The sequence below is a fragment of the Centropristis striata genome, chromosome 17 (genome assembly GCF_030273125.1).
Source record: "Centropristis striata isolate RG_2023a ecotype Rhode Island chromosome 17, C.striata_1.0, whole genome shotgun sequence".
NCBI classification, from domain to species: Eukaryota; Metazoa; Chordata; class Actinopteri; order Perciformes; family Serranidae; genus Centropristis; species Centropristis striata.
In genome coordinates this window covers 30170493-30193441 of record NC_081533.1, presented here as the reverse complement: position 1 = coordinate 30193441, position 22949 = coordinate 30170493, and the positions used below count along the sequence as shown (strand labels likewise).

Sequence of the window (22949 nt, the reverse complement as noted above, 5' to 3'; positions counted from 1 at the left end):
GATCTTTGACATTTAGGGGTATTATTTTTTTAAAAACATCATAAATGTGTTCCATGTGGTCCACTTGGTCTTTAATGTATATCCCTCATAATTTTCCTTTAAGTATATTTGGGTCTGGGTTCTTATGGGTTAAAGAGTCACTTCTTGCTGAAAATTCTCAAATCCTCATGAGATATGGTGCAACCCAGTGATTTAGAGCTCCCCTGCCTATTGCCTCATTAGATGCCTGCTTGCAATTTAGAACAGTGTAGCAGGAGTCTGGATCACGGTGAGCCCATTTCACCATCAGCAAATCGAAATATCAACCTTGAATTTATTGTTTCAAATAGACTGTGAAGTCAAGGTCTCTATTGAATGACAACAGACCCCCCCCCAGCCTCACCCCACACACACTTGCACACAGATAGTGAGTCATTGTAAAACATGAGATGCAGTCAAGGTCGCACCTTCATAGCAGAAGGCACATAGCACATGTATATTTAACCCTGCTCACACTCACACACACGCACTGTAGAAGTCATTGGGAAACATTAGAGTCAAGGTCAAAGTCATGTTCGGAGATAACACATATATATATATTTTATAGGACCACCATGTCATAAGTATCAATGTAAGAAATGTCTCCGGACTTGTTCTACCAAATGTGCCCGTATGATTTAATCTTCCAAAGTGAAATCATAGCTGCTCATTGTTACATGACATGCAAATTCAATTCATGTGTAGTGTTCTCTTTCCTATAGTGTCCTTTTCGGTGGACAGCTAGACTGATTACATTACATGTTACATTACATTTCATGTCATTTAACTACTACTACTACCAGAAACCAGGAGCCAGGTTAGATCCACAAGATTAAATGCACTAAAGAATTACCAGCTAAAATCAGAGTTATAAGGGACAGGCCACTCCCAGATACTTGTAAACAAAAGCCACTTAATAGCCACTTTTCAGGTAAAATAGCTAGGCAGTGGGGGACTGAAAACTGAACTTAACTTTAAACTAAACCAAGCAAATAAAGCATAAAGCCTCAGCAAGCAGAGTAGCAATCTTAAACAAAAAACAATAAGCAATCTTAAGCAAAAAACAATAAGCAACTTAAAGCAAAAACTACTACCAGAAACCAGGAGCCAGGTTAGATCCACAAGATTAAATGCATTAAATGCACATGATTAGCCCACACACACACACACACACAGACACACACACACACACACACACACACACACACACACACACATCCTTGTACTTATATCTTTGTGAGGACCCTCATTGGAATAGTGAATTCCCTAGCCCCTTACCCTAACCTTCACCATGACAACATAATGCCCAACCCTAACATAAACCTAATTGTAACTTCAACCATAAAACAAAGTCTGAACTCTCAAACAAGCCTTTAAAGAAGTGAGGACCGGCCGAAATGTCCTCACTTCGCAAAAATGTCCTCACTCTGTTGGTTTAAAACATGTTCCGGTCCTCACTATGTAGGAAACACAAGAACACACACACACACACACACACACACACACACACACACACACACACACACACACTTCAATATTTTTTCCTCATACTTTTACTTGAGTAATCTAAACTTCTAAGGAACTTCTAAAACCTGAGGGAATGACTGGAACACCAACTGACGACAGTGAAGACGAACTGGGATTAAACACGAGGTAAATCAGGGCAGGGCAGAAAATCACACTATTGTCATAAAAGCTGACAAAGACCAGATGTAAAACAACAGCAAAATGTTGCAACATGGGCTAGGGACATTAAGTCGGGGGCCAACAGACCACACCCATCTTTGATCTCTGACCTCATTTCTACAACTCCTCTTACATAACACATAGCCATTTGATGAAGTATTCATATGAAAGTATTCATTAGTTTAGTTTTAGTTATGTCGTAGTGCAGCTTTTCAATCCTTGTCTTCCTTACCTGTCAGTTTTTGTTACCTGATGCTAAGTAGACACTTTGGTTGCAACCTAAAGTTTTCAGGCGTAATACCCAGCTCTAGTTTCAACATCATGTTCAGACTTCTAAATCCACTTCCTTTTACCCCCTAGACCTTGTTTGTACACGAGTAAAAGAGATACACCATATTTTATTTACACAAGGGCAAATTTGTTGCACATCCATCCATTCAAGCATGTAACTCCCTCACTGTACAAGCTAAAATTGAAAAAAGGAACATAGTCTGTCTCTGAGATCTTCCAGTGTGGAGGAAGCAGATTCAACAGCACACTGAATTCCTCCGAGAGCCTCTGAGTGCATTCACATTATGTAAGTGGCTTCATAGTGCATGAGATAAGCCTTCAGAGATGGAAGTAATCAGTTTCCTGTGAAGTGATCTGCCTTTCAGCCTTGGAAAATGTTGTAATCAAGTTCCTACTGCAGTGTAACCTTTATACCCACCTAACATATCCTGAGAAGCTCCAGTATTACTTATTATGTAGAATTAGAGTTGAGCTGTTGTTTGACAGTTTCCCAATTCTGAAGTTACATCTCTATACTACTGGGTTGTTAGAAAAAAACATGGTAACACTTTCTATGAAGACTACATCTATAGTGCATTATGAGCGCATTCATAGTGAATTATAATGCTCATTATAATCAATCATAATGCATTATGACTGCATTCATAAACACATATAAAGCTTCATGATGCACTATATCAACAGTTATAAACATAGCTTATAATGACTTATAAATCCAAGTGTCTTATGAGTGCTCTTGACTGGTTATAAACTACAGGCTGACTGATGAGGCTTATAATGCATTACAACTACTAATACCCCTCTATACACACACCTCAACAATCAATTGTTATAAGGACTCATAGGATGCCATAAGTGTAATTCTCTATATTTGGTATCTGACGAAATGACTTATGATGCAGCATAGCTTCTTTTAATTGCATGAAAATGTGTTACACTTTACTTAACTCCAACAATGAAACATCATGATTAGCTATACTGCATTATAGATGCGTCTATATGAACCTCACTTTACTTAAAGCATACATTGATCATTTATTTATACTTATGGCATCTTATGAGTCCTTATAACAATTGATTGTTGAGGTGTGTGTATAGAGGAGTATGAGTAGTTGTAATGTATTATAAGCCTCATCAGTCAGCCTGTAGTTTATAACCAGTCAAGAGCACTCATAAGACTGATAATAACTGTTGATATAGTGCATCATGAAGCTTTATATGTGTTTATGAGTGCAGTCATAATGCATTATGATTGATTATAATGAGCATTATAATTCACTATGAATGCGCTCATAATGCACTATAGATGTAGTCTTCATAGAAAGTGTTACCAAAAACATGAGGTATGCTGCCCTCAGAGAGCCCCCAGAACACTTCTGTGTTCAGTCCTATGGTTCAATACTCCCTACCGCCACATACCCAGAGTTCAAAAGAGCAATCCCTCTTGGGATTCACTTCAGTTCAAGTTTTATCGCAATGCAGACATGGAGCTGATACATTTTGTTATCCTAAACTGAGTCACAGGACAAAAAATAATTAGCTGCATCATGATCTCATCGACAATAGCAGCCCAAGTGCCAAGTGAGTACACACACCCTCTGTTGTCGTGGAGATGGAATGGTTTTGAAATTAAACAAAACTTGCATCAATTGGCCGCCAAAGGAATGAGTTAAATCAGGAGCTAAGTTAGCATTTTAGCGCCTTGGGGTCTACCCACTCAAACTCAATGAGGATTTTGAATGTTTTTTTGGTTAGATGCCTGAAATAAGGCCTCTGGTTAACACAAGCTGAAGAGATGTTCGTGTTTTGTTGGACGACACAAAATCTGTTCGTAAATACCCCCACTTTTTACTAGTTTTTATATGTCCTTAAAAAGGCGGTTGCTAACAAGTGGCTAAATGAGACTATGGTGGTTGTCTGGGACATTAAACATCATCACTGATGGGAACTCTCTCACTAGTCCGCCTCACAGCCTTTAGTCGTGTTTTTCAGTGCTCTTGCAAACTCTTATACATTGTAGATTACGTTAATAAATAACATATTAGGCTATATATTCGCTAGCTTGTCAAAACAGCTGGTTAGCTTGTCAGAGACTGGCTGAAGCATAACGGTAGGTAGGTTCAAGTCATTCAAGTCTTGTGGAGTAATTTGCCATGGCATTATGTGAACCTTTTACTTCTGTCGGCTGCATTAACGCTTCATTTGTTGCATCATTTTGTTTCCTCTCTATTGTGAGTCCGGTTCCAAGGCGGATTTTAATACTTTTGTATTGCACAGCTAATACAGTTGTTTCTCAAGTTTGACAATTTCTTTGCTGAATTATAATGATAATTTTAATTATTTAAGTTCTGACTGCCGGGACCTTGAAAGTCACGTGACTTGGAACAAACCAATAGCCACGGGATATGACTGTCATTAACTTGTATTGTAGCGAAATCCGTGTCAGTTTCACGGAAATTTGAGCGATTCCGTGGCTATTTCACGGATTTCTGTGAGACCAAGTTGGCAAAAGATAGTCCTGCAACAGCAGCAATCCATTCTCTGATATCAATCAGTCGTGAGTAAAAAAATCAAACTTTCTTCTACCTGGTAGCTCTCATATTGAACCAACGAAATCGAAACAGACACTTAGGTTAGCCTATAATTAATTAGTAGCAAAAAAAACCCAATTTAATTTCACTTTGATTTTACGTTACTCTGAGTAAATAGTTGATTATTTGTAAAGAATTTAACATTTTCTTTGGTTACGATCTGCTGAGCAATTGCTTCTCTCAGAACTTCAGTCCCCGCTCGATTAAACCCGATTTACTGACTTCCACACCCTGCTCTGCCTCATTTATTCAACCTCTCTCTGCCTTTTAACACACCCCACGTGAATAAGGGATTAGGGAATGACGGATAGGAGAGAAGATGAACGAGAGAGGGATGAGAGAAAAACAGCTTTGATGGTTTCCATTAGTGATGAGGGACAAACCTGAAAGAGCCTCGTCTTCCTCTCACTTACTTATGCACTCAGATAGACACTTTTTGATCTGCATTAGAAGCTAGTTTGCCAGTAATTTCTCCTTCATGTACAGTATATGCTCCATGCTGCTTTCCTGCTAATGAAAACAATGGCAGGGTTTGCTGTAACGTTTAAAAGGACGTAATGCTTTCTGCTACTGTTAGCTCTTTAAATGATGAATGAGCTCCAACTTGAGCTTTGTTATAATACAGTAAGAAGAGGAGTCCATGTGCCAACTGACAGCGCAGGTATAACTATACACAGACTGAAAGATGTGCTGACGGGAAGCTGCACTGTCTGTCTCCATCTTTTCCAGCCCGTTAATTCTCTTTCTGTGTAACAGAGATGCTTTAAATTCAAACATGTCCCTTAAAAAATTTAAACCAGGAGAGCATTGAGAGCATTAACTTCACATCATTTTAAAAAATCCAAGGCAAGCCGTTGTGTGAAGACCAAGACTGAGATAGACAGCATTACATAAAGGCAAGTCTATAAAAATGGGTTTTAAGAAGTGATTCAAAAGAAGTTACTGACTTGGCGTGCCTTATCTCCTCTGCAGCCCGATCCAAAGTCGGGGCGCTCTGGTGGAGAAAGCCACATGGTATTCCTTCCAGAGAACATTCTGTTTGATGTGAATTAGTCTGGCGGGATCACTGAGTCTGCACCCCTGTCTATAAGAGAATCAATCATCAGTTCTACTGCTACTGGATCTGTCTGCTGCCTTCAGTACTAGCCCCTTTCATAGTGCCGTTCATGCCGGGACATTTATGGCTCTGTAACGTCTCACTTCCACTATGAATTGCCCAAGGGAGGTGCCGGGATCAAATGATCCCACCAATTGGTGGGATTGTTGGAAGCGGGATCACTATGAACGGGCCATTGGAGCGAAGAGTATGGTGGCCCTGAAGTGCAAAACACGCCAGCAATTCACACAACACGCCAGCAATTTGCCACAACACGCCAGCAATTCACAAATCACACCAGCAATTCACACAACATGCCAGCAATTCGCCACAACACGCCAGCAATTCACACAACACACCAGCAATTCACACAACACGCCAGCAATTTGTCACAACACGCCAGCAATTCACAAAACACACCAGCAATTCACACAACACACCAGCAATTCACACAACACACCAGCAATTCACACAACACACCAGCAATTCACAAAATACACCAGCAATTCACACAACACGCCAGCAATTTGCCACAACACGCCAGCAATTCACAAAACACACCAGCAATTCACACAACATGCCAGAAATTCACACAACACGCCAGCAATTCGCCACAACGCGCCAGCATTTCACCAAAACGCGCCACTTGGTCCGGCAATCATCCAATCACTGTTCAGCAGCACAATTGCTGCTGTTGCCACTGACTTGGCACAGCGCTCACTGCTAATTGTAAACAAATCAGCAGGCTAACTGTGCACGTAGTGTCCACCACTGATCGTAAACAAACGGTTTCGCAAACTGTGCGCAGAGTGTCTGGTGCTTGTTGTAAACTAACAGAGATTGCCAAGTGAACACACACTGCTGTACTGCTACAGAGCTAACTGTGTAGCCTATTAGCACTGCTACTGCTCTGACTATTGTCTCCTCCCATTATCCTCCATCCTCGCTCCATGACGACACACTATGAAAGGGCAGAATATCACGCCTTCTTGGGATCACTATAAATGCCCTAAGGCGAAAAGCCGGCACAGATCTTTCCGGCAATATAGCGGGACATTTGCCGGACGCAACTATGAAAGGGGCTACTGTTGACCAACAAAACCCCCTCTCTCAGCATCAGTCCTCTGCTGGTTCACATCCTGCCTCTCAGAGAGAGAGAGAGAGAGAGAGAGAGAGAGAGAGAGAGAGAGAGAGAGAGAGAGAGAGAGAAGTATCTTGGTGGGGGAAAGTGTCCAAACTGCACAACTTATCCATGGGGGTGCCTCAAGGGTCAGTGCTAGGTGTCCTTCCCTTCTGAATATACACCCCCTAACTTGGTGCAATAATCTGCGTTTATGTTTTCTCATACCACTGTTATGCTGATGATACCCAGCTCTTTCTGTCCCTCCTGCCAGATGACCTCACAGTCTCTGTGAATCTCATCATGCTTTGCCAATATTTCTACATGGATGAAAGACCCCCATCTAGTGTTACCTCTCTAAGACTGAGTTCCAACTCATGCCCACAAATTCTGCATGAACCTTGGGTGTCATGACTGATGACCAGCTAAACCTTTAAGGGTCATGTGGCCTTAATCGCCCAGTCACATCTATTTGAACTGTAGAACAGGAAGATTCCCTCTTTATCTTTAAGAAGAGCAAAAGCCCCAATTGCACACTTAATGGACATTGATAATGGGAAAGAAAAGCACTTCTAAGCACATTTGGCACCTATGTGATGCTATCGGACTCAATCTTAGCCCCATGGCACTTATTTACATTGTGAGCTTGAATAGATCTTTACTTGTGTTGTATGAACTCTCAGATGTGTCACTTTGGCTAAAAGCACTGGCTAAGTCTGTAGACAACCATCTTAAGTCATTTAAAATAATTTTAGGTAAATAAAGATGATCAAGATGGTTTTAGAAAGCTGTTACTACACTAACATATTACTTGGTTAAAAATGTAAAAAATGCTTTAAAACTCAAATTCAATCATTATTTTGTATTTTGACTGTTATATCAGACAATGACTAAAGAACCCTCAGATTGCCACCCTTTTCACCTATGCATCTCATTTATACAGCTTTCCATTCTGCTAGTGTTTACTTCAGAGTTACTGCCCAGAGCATTATCTCATCCGAGACAGACTGCCAGACATCTGAACCGGATGTAAGAGAGCCAGTAGCAGCCGCTGGAAAGTATGCTGTCCACTTCCTAAAAAAACATTCCTGCTTGTATTGTTATGGTTGTTTTATTAGCACGACGTAACCCCTTTGAGGGCTCGATGAAAAAGTGAGTGTGAAAAAGTGTCGCCCAGCAATGTCAATTAAAGGTTTTTACTAGGCATAAAGGCGTGGGAGAGCTTGATTGTTACATAACTACTAGAAAAATGTGGATGTTTCAGTTCAATGTATGCGAATTTAGATTGTAGAATACATTCATAAATCGTCTACATAAGTGTGCTATTATAAGGGCCACAACAAAAAAAGTTGGCTCAGGTTTGTGACAAGTCCAAATATTAGAAAGGATGCCATACCTGAGAATTAGTTTTCAAGTAAAATTATTTTCATTTACAGTACAAAACAATCTATAAATTAATATTAAGACGCTGGTGACCTGGCCAAAATTAACAAAGGAAGCCAGGGCCAGCTCAACAAGGGCTGATGGATCCAGAAAGGAAAGAAACTAGGAACATTTTCTTTTAAGTATTTCGATTCCCTGCCTCATTTATATTTCACTACATCTGACACACCCTTGCAGGTTTGAGACAATTTTTTATTTTCAAAATTCTATTTAAAATAGAAGTTTAGATTACTCAAGTAAAAGTATGAGGAAAGTAGTAGTAGTAGTAGTAGTAATAGTAGTGTGTGTGTGTGTGTGTGTGTGTGTGTGTGTGTGTGTTCTTGTACTTCCTACATAGTGAGGACTGGAACATTTTTGTGAAGTGAGGACATTTCGGCCAGTTCTCACTTCTTTAAAGGCTTGTTTAAGAGTTCAGACTTGTTTTAGGGTAAAGGTCACCATTAGGTTTATGTTAGGGTTGGGCATTTAGTTGTCATGGTGAAGGTTAGGTTAAGGGTTAGGGTAAGGGGCTAGGGAATTCACTATTCCAATGAGGGTCCTCACAAAGATAGAAGTACAAGAATGTGTGTGTGTGTGTGTGTGTGTGTGCATGCGTGTGTGTTCACTTAGCAGTCAAGGAGCATGACATCAACTAATGCAAACATCTCTCGTTTATCTTTGCTGTCGTTTTTCCAGAAAGAAAGACTGAGGGGAAAAAGGAGTGGTACTGTTTTTGCCAAAGGAGTGGAAAAATAGAGCGAGATTTCCCCTGAGGGTGTGGCTGGTGTGTGATGTCATTGTCATGTGGTTGCCATGGTTACTGTGTGTAATCATTGTGTGAGTTCATGAGAGGAGACGGTGATTTGGAGTTCCTGTCATGTATTGCTAAGAGCCAAACAATAGACACAGTGCAGCCTTTAAATAAACACATCCGTACATGCATAACATGCATAACAATAACAGAAATAATAGAGCAGGTCAGACTGTGTGTGTTTCTTTTTGCATGTGCCAACCGTGACCTCCAGAGCTGGGCCTTTATGGAAAAATAAAACTGGTCACCCAGAATATATTAAACTTGTTCATTTATATAAAAAAAAGCCTTTGTCATTGTTTTCCAGGTATGGAGAGAGACTTATTCCATGCTCATCCAGCTGAAGGTTTACTCTGGTGTCCCCAAAAGTCTCTAAACTTATCATAGCTTGCAGGTGTAAATCCTAGACTGACTGCCTCTTTCAGTGTGCCGATCTGGCAGCCACATTCTGCTCTAAGATTACACAAGTTGAAGTAGTTGACAGGATTGCATTTCACTGGAATTAGCACCATGATTTCATGTGACAGATAAAATGTATTAATAACTAAGTACAATATAGTATAGTATCGCACAGCAGAGTATTTTACCTGAGTACAGTGTAGTCTGCCGTAGTACTGTCTAATAAATCAACATGGTCTCACAGGAATCCGTGAAATAGCCACGGATTCGCTTAACTCAAAATCCGTGGAATAGCCACGGAATCACTCAAATTTCCGTGAAACTGACACGGATTTCGCTACAATGCAAGTAAATGACAGTCATATCCCGTGGCTATTCCAACATACAAAGTGATTATGTACATTCACTGAGTGAATATTTAGAAAATAAAACATATATTTCTCACTAGAAATGTGATCAAAATCCATTTTTATGCAGAAACTAAGTCAAAATATTGATTTTTTTCACAAAAAATGAGAGAACTGTCCGCCATGTTTTTTGTTCTGAACGCCGGGACCTTGAAAGTCACATGACTTGGAACAAACCAATAGGAAAACATATTAACTTGCATTGTAGCGAAATCCGTGTCAGTTTCACGGAAATTTGAGTGAATCCGTGGCTATTCCACGGATTTTGAGTTAAGCGAATCCGTGACTATTTCACGGATTCCTGTGAGACCAGGTTCATGTGTTCAGTCATTAGTTTTGTCTAATCTAACTCACTCTTTTTCTTTCCCTTCTACTCTCTTTCATTCCTTTCCCCTCTCTTTCTACCCTCATCACAGTATGTGGTTGTGAACTGGCACAGGGTGGCTTTTTCGTGCGGCAGGGAGACTACATCTGTACTCTGGACTACCAGCGACTGTATGGGACTCGTTGCTTCAGCTGCCAGGACTTCATCGAGGGGGAGGTGGTGTCCGCCCTGGGAAAGACCTACCACCCCCGCTGCTTTGTCTGCGCCTCCTGCAAGTAAGCAGGGATGGGGGAAGTCAGGTCCAAAAACTGTATTTTAATTGATACGTTCTGAATTCATGTAATAAGCTGCTTCTCTGGTGGTTTCCATGGCAAGATTTGCATCTTTGAATTTAACAACAGTGAGCAACGTCACCTAGCCTTGGATCTTATGAAAGACTTGATGTCCTCTTAAAGTGGAATAAAGAAACCACTAAAAAAACAGCATATTGATAAAATAGGTGAACTACCCAGCTGGCTATTTATTGTAGTCAGGCAGCTTAGCGAAAAAAAAGGGGACACGCCGGACAAAAGCACCAAATTTTTTCCACATGCTCTCTATCACCATAGGTTTCAATTTTTGGTAGGAGCCACTTCATCAAGATTCCGGAACGGATATGGCACCCATATAAAGTCTATGAGAACCAGTATATCTTCCAAGCCACTTAAAAGGTCAATCTTGGTGTCAAAAAATACATTTTCTGGGTCAAAGAATCATTTAAAGCTCTTGAGAATATCCCTAGATGATTATTTGATCAAATAGATATGTTCATTTTGGCCATGTATTTATGTAATTTCCAACTCAGTTCCTAAGCAGTCGAAAATATATGAATATAGGTCATACACAGTGCATGTATTCTGAAAAATGGATAACGTGCATACATTAAATTGATGAAGCTTAACTTTAATTATCTATTACATTTGCAACTACAAAGATCTGTGCAATTCCAGTGTGCCTTCCTGCATGAGCACCTTGCACCACAGCCACTTGCACCTTTGCAACCACACTTGACAATTTCACTGCAGGCTTTTGAAGCGATTGGGAGAATGCTCCAGACAGGAAGCCAGACATGGTTAACAATGACAAAGTAGTCATGTTTCCATCAATTAATTTTTATGCATATTTTGAAGATTTGCATGAGAAAAGCTTGACGGAAACACCAACATTTGCTATAACTTGTTTGATTAAAAAAGAAATGTGCATAAAAGTTTTGCGCTCGCTTGAGGTGTTTTTTTTAATTTTTTATATATACTTAATGCACTAAACAGGAGATGGAAACTGAACATTTAACTCATTCCGACATGAAAGAACAATTATAAGTTACCCACTTGAATCAAATGCTGAAAACTTCTCTGCACATTCTCTCGTGGGCGGCCAAAGTTATCTGATAAGTTATCTCTTTTTTGTTGTTTTTTCTTTCTCGCGCAATCTCTACTTCTTCTACTGTTTTCTGACGGATTCACTCACAGTCATACATTACACTGCCATCTTCTGACCAAAGTACACTTACGCAGCTTTTTTTATATTCGCTCATCCTTTAAATCTTTTGATGTTTGTAAGAGCCAGGAGTCTTTATCAAGGCTGTCTTTGATTGCAAATGGGAAAAAAATGTCCCCTCAGGACTTTCTGCTCGAAGGTCAGTATAAAGAATGGCAATATCGTATGGGTTTCATGTCTCATATGAGATCAAAAGTCAAGGTTGCTTTTCTTATTCTTTTGACATCTTATCTTCAGCTTTTAGGATGTAGGAAGCTGCTGAATACACACAGTTAACACAGACTTTAGATTTTTTTGGAATAGGGCCGTTATGCTATAATGTCTAGAAAGGATGCCCAGCTGACGGCCAGGAAATGTTCGGCTATCACAACTTTCAATTTGATGGTTCTTTTTTCCCCCAATTATAATAGAATGTCTTGATTTGACATTTAAACAATGATCACTAAATATTTGCCAAGATTTAATACACAAAGGCTATTCAGGATTCAGTCAACAGTGTTTTTTAACCTGGATTTAAAGATAGTCAATGTGTGGGAAGCCTTGTATCTTCTGGAGGTTTGCTCAGTCAGGTTGGCAGGGGCGCAGATGGGATTTTTGGACTGGACAGGACAAAGCTGTCAGCAAATAATTTCAACTCAATGAGTTATGTTTCCACTCCATGCCTTAACCAAAATATGCTTTATTTTAAATGTTTTAAATGAACTGTAGTGTAAACCAGTTATTCTCAACCTGGGGGTCCCGACCCCAATTGCGGTCGCGAGATGATTTCTGGGGTCGCCAAATCATTTTGGAAGTCAGCTCTGTCTCCACTGTGTTAAAGTGTTCATGTGTTAATATGTTTTTAGTCTTTTTGGTCATTTAATGTATTTTTTGGTGAATTTTGTGTATTTTTTTTGTCATTTTGTGTATTTTTTTGCTCATTTTGTGGGTTTTTTTTTGTCATTTTGTGTCTTTTTTTGCTCATTTTGTGTGTTTTTTGCTCATTTTGTGTCTTTTTTTGGGTAATTTTGTGCCATTTTTTGGTAATTTTGTGTCTTTTCTGGTAATTTTGTGTCTTTTTTGGTAATTTTGTGTCTTTATTTGGTCATTTTGCGTCTCTTTTGGTCATTTTTGTGTATTTTTTTGATCATGTTGTGGTCAATTTGTGTCTTTTTTGGTAATTTTGTGTCTTTTTTTTGGTCATTTTGTTTCTTTTTTGGGTGATCTGAACTGTGCGTGTGAGATTCTGTTCAATGAGCGGGGGTTGCAGACAACATGCATATTAACTTTGGGGTCGCAACTCAAAAAGGTTGAGAACTACTGGTGTAAACAACAACCAACATATTACATAAATAAAAAGAAATTTGTACATGAAATTCCCAGTGCAGCCAAACAAATTTACTGACTTGAAGCTGACTCAATGAAGGACCCAAAAACATCTCTCCTCCTTTCATTACCCTGAACATACTGCTGGACAATTTTCTTGTCTGTCAGGATTTTCTGAGCCTATGATGCGGGACTCAAACAAAGTAGGGGGGTCTGGGGCCATGCTCCCCCGGAGAACATTTTTGCCCTAAAAGCCTAAATTTGGTGCCTCTCACACTTTCTAATGCCACTGTTCCATCTTAATCATTGCATATTTTAATTAATTTTAAAGAATGTAATTCTTCTATGTTTTATTTAAGGTGTCATATTTTGACAGTCTTCTTGTAAATTCTGTGGTGGACTCTGCTAACACATCCATGTGCTTTTATTTTGAAAGCTACATGTGTTTGCTTTTATTTTGAAGGCGGGTCTAACACGTTCCCACTGTAATGCCTTGGTGTGTTTAATTTACACTGAAAGTCAGTACTTGGAGCTCAGAACAACGTTGAAAATTCTGACATTATATATATATATATATATATATATATATATATATGTATATGTATATATATACTATACAGACAGCTACATTCTGTTTCAGAATTGAAGCCTCCTTGAACTCCCCCATGGCTTAACGTTCAATATTGAAATATAAAAACATTTTTTCAAAGGAGCATATTGCACCAGCAGCACGTGTCACTGCGAGACAAAGGCATCTTCACCTGTTTCCAGCCATGTGCATGTTTCTACTGACCATGTGACGTGTGTTTGTGTTAATGAAGGTGTTGTTTCTCAGACTGAGAGGAGTAACGGGAGCCTCTCTCAGGCAGGAATCCTAAGTGTGTGGTTAGTCAGTGCAGCCACATTCCCAGGCCAAGTGTTAAGTGTCTTTTGAACTTGGGGTGGATTTTCTGTGTGTGTATGTGTGAGTAAATGTACTTCTGTGTGTTTCTGTGTGTGCCCATGTGTGCGTGCTGTGCTATCATACATCTGTGATCCCCATACTGAACCTGAGATCAGAATGTTCCAGTGCGGCATTTGAGGTTTGTAACGTGATCATCAGACTCCTGTGCCCCTCGTATTACAAATATTGCTTTTGTGGTGCCAAAACACACAGTCTTATTGTGTGTAATATGAAAAAAGGACTGAGAGTAATAGAGTAAATGCTGCCCTCACTGTGTGTGTGTGTGTGTGTGTGTGTGTGTCCACAAAGTAAGTTCAACTTGAGTGTGTGTCAAGTGGTCCAAAGGAAGATAGAAAAATCTGAAAGTGTGTATATAATTACCCCACAAATCATTATAAACCTGACAAGTCCCCACGAAGCGGTCCCAGGTCAGGTGAGGGATTCTACTTTGTCTGATTTACAATTTGAAGTGATATCTGTGTTTCTGGCTGCTCCAGCATGTTACCTGATTTTTTTCAGGGCTGTAGAACCTTCAGAAAGGGCAGTTCCCATGTTGCATGTTCTAGTCTTGTGTCCCCACCAGGTGCTATAGACAAGGCTGTGTGTTTGTGCGTGTGTGTGTGTGTGTGTGTGTGTGTGCATTTTTGTGAAGTGAGGACATTTCGGCCGGTCCTCACTTCTTTAAAGGATTGTTCAGACTTTGTTTTAGGGTTATAGTCTAGACGGATTTCAGAATAAAGGCCTTCTATAAGAAGTGAGGAGCATTTATGGGTACAAGTCGGGAACCGGCCTACCTTACAGATCTCAAGGGTGCTGAGTCCAAAAAAAATGGCTCCCAAACGAACATTTGAGTTTTTGACCTTCTAATTTGTATCAAATAGCCACCAAATTGCCCATCTGCCACAGTCGTTGGACCATTTCCCCTTAGTTTTTTTGTTAGTAGGCAATCAAGATGAGGAAATTAAGTTTCTGGATCTATAGTCTAGGGTCAGAGCAAGGATATAGTGGAGGCTCAGTGCCTTTTTTATGTATGTTTATATATATATGCAAAATACCAACTGGAACATTTAAAAGTGATATTGATTGAATATTTATATGGTCCAATGACTGAGCAAGATGGGCAATTTGGCTGCCATTTTGATATGCAAATGAGAAGGTCAAAAACGCAAAATTTCGCTTGGGAACCATTTTTTTTTTATTCAGCACCCTTGAAATAAGTAAAGTAGGCCAGTTCCCGACTTGTACCCATAAATGCTCCTCACTTTCACTTTTTGGACAATTCCGTCTAGGCTATTAAGGTTATAATTTGATTTATGTTAGGGTTAGAGTCAAGAGTAATAAAGAGAGCCAGATTAGTCTTGCTGTCAAGGTTTCTTTGTGTGTTTCTGCATGTGTGTGGCTCTTGCATGCAGCCTTTACTTTGCACTTCACTTCAACATTACATGTATTTAGCTGACTCTATACACTATGCCTGCAGTTCTTTATTATAATTGGTAGCCTGCATGAAACAACATAGAAAGAACATAAGGGGGCAAAGTATCAAGAAGCACTTTTAGTAGGCAGTTTTTAGAACAGTGTTGTTTCACCATTGTAGATCCATGTCAATAAACTCCACTGTCATCGAATTATAAATTCTCCATCACATCTTACTTGACCTAATGATGCTTTTCATCAAGGTCAAGGAAACATGGTTAGGATAAAACATAGGACTTTAATTTTATTCATTCAGCTCACACTTTTAGCTGAAGTGACTTACAGTTACTGCAAAAATTATGCAAGAACATGAACTTGAACTTGAACATGAGCAAGCCCATTGGCAGGAGCAGAGCGTCAGACTGGGGTTAGTAGGTTGACCATGCTTGATGTAGGAAGGGCCTGAGCAATTCAATGAATTAAGGAAAGCACTAGAGTCTTGAATCTGCTCCAAATAGCCACCAGCAGCCAGTGCAGAGTGAGGAGAAGGTAGAAGTGGAAGAGTGTGGGAGAACTTGGGTAGGCTGAAGACCTACTGCCTTCTGGATGAGCTGCAGAGGTGGAAGGACACATGCAGGCACATCAGCAAGAAGCAAGCTGCAGTACTGTAGTTAGTGTGAGTAAACAAGAGCCTGGATCAGAATCTGCTGCACTGCAAAAAAGCCAACTTGTATTTTTTGGCCTAAAACAGTGATTTAAGTTGGTAAAACTTGGAAATATAAATTATTGACATTTAGGGCAATAATGTAAGTTAACACAACAAAGGAAGCCAGTTGTCTGCCCAAAAACAAGTTGATGAGTTGTTGTTACTTATATCTTTAAGTTGGGGTTCACAACAAGGGGCAATAGTTCTGCTAACTCTTATTTCTTTGTTGTGAAATTCGGTCATCAGGGAAAGCTAGCGGCTAACTGATGCTAGCGGCTAACTGATGCTAGCGGCGCTGCTTGTTACAGCTACAAGAGTAGCCATTAGCGTATCAATGCTAACTCAAAATTGTGGTCACAACATTAGCTGACATTTCATAGTGGCGTTACAATCGTGCCAATTCAGCACATTGCAGAAGTTAGCAGAAGTCAGGATTAAAAGTTATTACAATGTAAAATGATACGTTAGTACAACTTTTTTGTTTTTGTTCGTTTTGTTGAATTCAGAGTTGAGCAAACTCAAAAACAAAACTTAAATATTTAAATATTAGTTTAATTGTCCAACTTAAAATTTTTTCGAAGTTTGTTGCCTTGAAATTTTGAGTTCACCCAACTTTTCTTTTTTTGCAGTGTGGGGTAGGAACAGAAGTATGGCCTTGATATTGTTAAGGATGAAGGCGTTGTAGCAGTGTTGGAAGGGAAGGACAGCTGGTAACTTCCAGTGTAATTTCCCCCAGTCCAGGTCAGAGACACTGAGTTCTCAATGGTAGTGAAGAGGTCACAGATAGAAGATGCCTTCCTAGAAGTCTTGTCCAGGTTTGGCTTCAGGTCGTGTGCAAACATCCACTGAGAGATGGCAGCCAGACACAGAGCTTTTTTTTTCTGTCACCTTATGCCTCTATATTAACCCTTTGATGCACAACATGTGGACACCCCTTCTAATGCATGGGTCACATTCATTTCCCATGTTATTTAATGCTTGCTGTGTGTTTCTGTGCTCTATCTTATTGTATGATTGAATCTTCCAAGTATTCTTTAAATGTCTTGTTTTTGATAACAACAGATCATTATTTCCATTTTGCCTCTCATATTTTATGAAGAAAAAACATTTTTGTATTATTACATAACTACTTGGCTAAGTAGCTTGCTAAGCTAACTACTAAGCCAAGAAGTTAGCTTAGTAGTTAGCTTAGCAAGCTACTTAGCCAAGAAGTTAGCTATGTAGTTAGAGAACAAAAAAAATTCTCACCCATGAGTAGTGACACAAAAAGGGGATTTTTATTAAAAAAATAATAAAGGAAAACCTGGAATACTGAAAGATGAAAATAATTTATTGCAAAGATATAGAACATAAAAACTCATAAATATCGGGTCACTTTAGACCCATGTTGTGCATCAAAGGGTTAAGAAATATATACATTTATACCATAACAAACAGGAGTTAAACCAAAACATCATAAATATAATTGTAAAACAATTATATGTTGAACACTGCCTTTGTGGACAGGCCAAACCATGTACTGTAAGTGAGACAACATAAAACATTAAATCATATTAAGCTTTTAAGAAAAATCATGATGTATTTTTCTCTTAGTAGCTGGCTGCGACAGAAGCTCAGATATCATTTTTCAGAGCTGCAGCCAGGCAGCCCTGCCAAGGCGTCATCACACCCTACTGGAGTCTGAGACAGCAGCACATATAAACAGCCAGGAGACATTAACATTGTTTCATTGTGTATTTAATGTCCCTCTCAACAGTGTAATGGCATTTGTCTCTAAAAGGGTTCTGACTGATGAATTAGAATAAAATCAAGAATTAATTTGCATTTATATAGCTTGATCTGTAGAGATGATTAAGGTCCAAATCTGATAATAAGGCCTGGCTTCAGTTCATCCCAAAGGTGTTGGATGGGGTTGAGTTCAGGGTTGTGTGCAGAGTAGTACAGTAAAGTTCCTCCACACCAAAATGGAAAATCATTTTCTTTATGTGCAGGTTGAAGCACTTTAATTTTAGCCTGGGTATACCCATGCTGCCTTGCGCGTTTGATTTAGTTTCGAGCTGCAAGGTGGCATGGTGTCCATGGCCGATTCTTCTTTTGGTATCCAATCACAGAACGGGGAGGGACGGCAAGACGATGACGCATACTCTTTGACGGACGGAAACTTGTAGTTTGCTTACGGATCCAACATGGCAGTAGACAGTGTTGTAGATAGTTTAGAGCGAAAGTTTATTTTAAAAGAGGAACAACCTTTGGCTTTACACTCCTTTATCACCACCAAAAAGGATGTTCTATCCCTGCTTCCAACAGGATTTGGTAAAAGCCTAATCTACCAACTAGCCCCGTTAGTGGCTAAGCTAATGGGGTTTAGCAAGACCTCGGTCGTTGTGGTCGTCTCGAATTTGTGTCGCTCTACATACGTCATCTGGTATAACTGATACGATTGACTAAGAGCTACTTACAGACGCTTATGATAAACATTCATAGCACCCAATAAACGGCTCTGGATGATCGTAAATCACGCCTCCTCTACAGAAAAATGAATAGCTGGTCTCCAGACTAATCTCATTTGTGATATAGTCTGGCGTTAGCCAGCAGGCTACTTAAATTTTGGTGTGTACCGCACAGTTCAGTTCTGCCACCACATCTTTTTAGCATTTATAGTAAGAGGCTTGATTTGGATGTTCCACACCTTACAAATATCCTATTTTATGAAAATGATACTGTGCGAGAGAAGATTTGTGCGATTTGCAATCTGCTTTGAAATTTGTAAAGCACATACTAAATTAATCAATTAAGAAAACACAAAAGTACTTTGGTTAAGTTCTGAGAAAACAGACCTTTCACCTGGTAAAATTTGTCACTTGAGTCAATATCTGTGTTGAAATATATAGTGTCCTGCTTTTCTTTTAAGGCGAGACATATCTGCTCAACCTGCCTTGTAAAGCTGCTGAGCCACCTACAACACAACTCAACCACGGTTGAGGATGGTCTAAATGTTGATTAGAATGACTTTGTTGGAATATGTCAAAGCCCTCTTTTGATGTTCTGCTGTTTTCTGTTTGCAGACAGCCGTTCCCTGCCGGCGACAGAGTGACATTTAATGGGAAGGAGTGTATCTGCCAAAAATGTACCCAGCCTCTTCCTGCCAACAGCCCTGCACCCATACAAGCCGTCCACAGTCAGTACCTTGTTTGTGTCTCTGTCTCTCTGACTGTCTGTCTGAAGCAAAAATCATACCAAAGGAAGACCCTGATCTGTCACACTGCTCTTTTTCATCACTTTCTATTACATCTCTTAAATTGTGTTAAGTTAATCCATCCTCAGGACATCAAAGTCCCCAGTGTCTGTTCTGTCCTCTTTTCTGCATAAAACCAAAGTACTGCAGAGGAACTCTTCCACGCAGAGAAATTCAATTTAATATCATTTCTCATTGAATCTCAAGTAATATCCTGTCATCTCTCTGCAGACTGCTGCGGTTGTGGGAAGGAGTTTAAGAATGAGCAGTCTCTTGTAGCGCTGGACAAGCACTGGCACCTGGGCTGCTTCAAATGTAAAGTCTGCAACAAGGTGCTCAATGCCGAGTACATCAGCAAGTAAGTTGGTATGGTTTTTATATACAGCACTCTAACTACACTACTTCATTAAATAAATATATGGAGAGCAAACAAAATGACGTATCTGTGTAGGCTAACCCGGAAACAGCATCTCCATGGGGTCTATTGAGAATTAGCCTGTGGGATTTTTGCATTGGATATTGGATCATGGCAGAAAATCAGTAGTGAAGTGAAAACGAAGCCTCATGAACCATTTTCTTTATTTTCTGAGCCCACTAGATGGCGCTATTTGTTGAACAAAGGGCTGAAAACACACTCAATTACCATTGCTAGAGCCTTTGTTTAAGGCCAAGACCGCTATCTAGTGGGGTCAAAAAATGAAGCAAATAGTTCATGAAGCTTTTTTGTCACTTCACTAAAGATCAGCTCTGTGGCAAACACAAGTTTTGTTCAGCAGGATAATCTTCACAAATGAACACCACTTTAATATGTTTGAAGCGTTAATGCAGCCAAAAGAAGTAAAAAGCTATATTATGCTATAGCGAACAACACTTGAACGTCACTACCATTAGCTTCAGACGCTCTCCGACACGCTAACCCGCTGTTATAACAAGCTAGCAAATCCGTAGACTAATAAATTGTTTATTAACATAATCTACAATCTATGAGAATCTGCGAGAGCACTGAAAAAGACAACTAGAGGCTGTGAGGAGGACTAGTGAGAGAGTTGCCATCAGTTATGACGTTTAATGTCCCAGAAAACCACTGTAGTTTCATTTAGCCACTTGTTAGCAACCGCCTTTTTAAAGACACATAAAGTGGGGGATTTACTAACATATTTTATATTACAACAAAATGTTAACGTAATGAATGTAAGTACATTCTTAAGCTTGTGTTAGCCACAGACCTTATTTCAGGCATCTAACCACCAACCCATTCAAATTCCTCATTGACTTTGAGAGGATCGGCGCTAACATGCTAACTAACTTCCTGGTCAGAGAATTCAGTCCTATGGTTCCCTATGAGTATATTATATACAGTACTGTGCAAAAGTCTTTTTTCATGAAAAAATGTTATATGATATTGCAATTTATGTTCTCTGGCACTAGGGTTTGTTTCCTGTTTACAGTTTCTTGTTAGATTTAAGGTTTGGGAAAGATTCTGACAATTAATTTGAGAAAAAGAGTTTTTTCTTTATTTCTACTGTCCTATTTTTTCTTTTATGCTTGCATTTAGCAAATACATTTTTTGCATTTAAAAGCATTGTTTTGGTTGCACAGCTGCTTCCTGTACAACATTTAGAACCAGAATCTGCTTTACATACATATATACAAATATAAACAGGTAGTGGATGATTGGTCCAGTGTGTTTATGTTGTTAAAATAAAGCAAATGGAATAAATACAATAGAATATAATGTTGTTTTATGTCACAGTTTCATTTTGTTTGTAACCTATACAGCAATGCTATGCTGCTGGAATTAGATCATCTTTATTATCTATTTCAGATGTAAAATGTTTACGATCAAAATATAACTTTGTCTTTATAGTTGGGATTGCTGCTGATTTGCTGACTTGTCCTGTGTTGTTTTTTAGGGATGGAATCCCCTTCTGTGAGATGGATTACCACGCCATGTTTGGCATCCAGTGTGAGAGCTGCAAGAAGTACATCACTGGAAAAGTCCTTGAGGTAAGATTACAGTTGGTGGTCGCTTTTAAGCACATTAGTATATGGTTCAATTTCTACTCTGTTCCTCTAACACTTCTAAAACAATCTCTCTAAACAGTTGAGGTACGTAAAGAGAAATAAATGAGCAATCTTTATCCTCTCTAACTTTATGGGATGAAATCATTGGTGTGACCCTTTAATGATGATGATTCAGTATATGTTTCTATCTCTATTCTACGTTGTTTTGCATGATGTATTTTACATTCATTATACTTTTCATTCTCATATTTCAGATTCCAGCATTGACCCCATTTCCCCAAAGCAATCATAAAAATTTCATCAGGTCCCATGCATTGCTAATGCAGTCAATGAGAAATGACTGTATAATAGCTGCTATTGCTGTATATACACAGATCTGGGACAAGTACTTTTTAATGTCTAACTTTAGAGTTTTTTTTAGCATTGACATAGCCTCCCACAGCAGCCTGGTGCATTGTTCCTTTTCATACTCAGAGAAATGCTGTTTCTGACTGACAGGGTGAACTCTACTCAGATACTGAGTGCATTTGTCCCTCTGTGGCCTGTAGTGTGTTAGGCCACAGGGAATACCCAGCCAATCTCTCTCTCTCTCTCTCTCTCTCTCTCTCTCTCTCTCTCTCTCTCTCTCTCTCTCTCTGCAGCACACATGCATTTCACCTTTACTTGTTCTCTGTCTTCCCCCTCAGGCAGGTCATCTGTTCATTTTCAGTCCCTCTCAGGCCGTCTTTGTGTATCTAAAAAAAGCGGCACAGCTTCCTGTTCTAGAAATATTGACCGCGACAGGACAGATTACACACTCAGCTCACATCATTTAGAAAATATTGTTAGCATCCAATACATTTTTTAAACTGCGTTATTAAATATGTAGTGTGATAGTAGTGTGTCATCTGCGTGTGTGTGTGTGTGTGTGTATGACCTGATTCAGTTTTATGGGCCTTTTCAAACCATATCTTTAAGATAAGGGAAAGACAGAGCCTTAATGTAAATATTCCTTGTTATAAGCCATGCAGGGAATCACTCAGTGGCCAAAAATCTGACATTTGGGTGAGATTGTTCCACTTTTCACTCATTTGTTTTGATTTTTTTTTTGTTTGGAAATATATTTTTTTAGCATTTTTTTCTTATAGTCACCTGTGTGTCTTAAATACTGAGGATAGCCGGTCAGTGAGCCTAGCTGGCTACTGAAATGGAGAAAAGGATGAATGAACAAAATGTTCATTAAGTGAAAATACAGTGTGAAAGAGTCAAAGTTAAGAGACGAAACCAGACGAAAACACGAACAACGACAAATAAGTTATAAGTTATTTGTCTTTGTCCGTGTTTTCGTGCCTTGGATACGCATTCTTCTGCTTCTCTTCTGATGATGGCACGACTTGTTAGCCACCTGTCAATCAAAGGTAGCCCCGCCCCAAATCATACGTTTCTTTATCTTCTAGTTTCTTATAAATTTGACCATTATTTCCACTATTAACATCAAATTGTCCTGAAGAATATTTTTAACTAGCGATTGAAACTATAGTGTTGTCATGATAATTTTTTTTCTGAGGTAATAAATCAAGTGAGAAGTTTTCTCATTTTGTATTGATATAGATGGACCAAAATGCTTCTGCAACCACAGTC

At 39.3% G+C, this 22949-nt stretch overlaps 1 protein-coding gene across 4 annotated transcripts in view; it reads left to right on the top strand.

Annotated features, from left to right (window-relative positions):
• ablim2 (actin binding LIM protein family, member 2) overlaps positions 1–22949 on the top strand; it is a 134679-nt gene that overhangs the window by 63762 nt on the left and 47968 nt on the right. For all 4 annotated transcript variants that reach the window (XM_059354209.1, XM_059354207.1, XM_059354208.1 and 1 more), the window contains exons 3-6: positions 10258–10441; positions 19135–19247; positions 19536–19662; positions 21218–21311. In XM_059354209.1, the coding sequence (XP_059210192.1) occupies positions 10258–10441; positions 19135–19247; positions 19536–19662; positions 21218–21311 (518 nt within the window). The remainder of the gene's footprint in view (positions 1–10257; positions 10442–19134; positions 19248–19535; positions 19663–21217; positions 21312–22949) is intronic.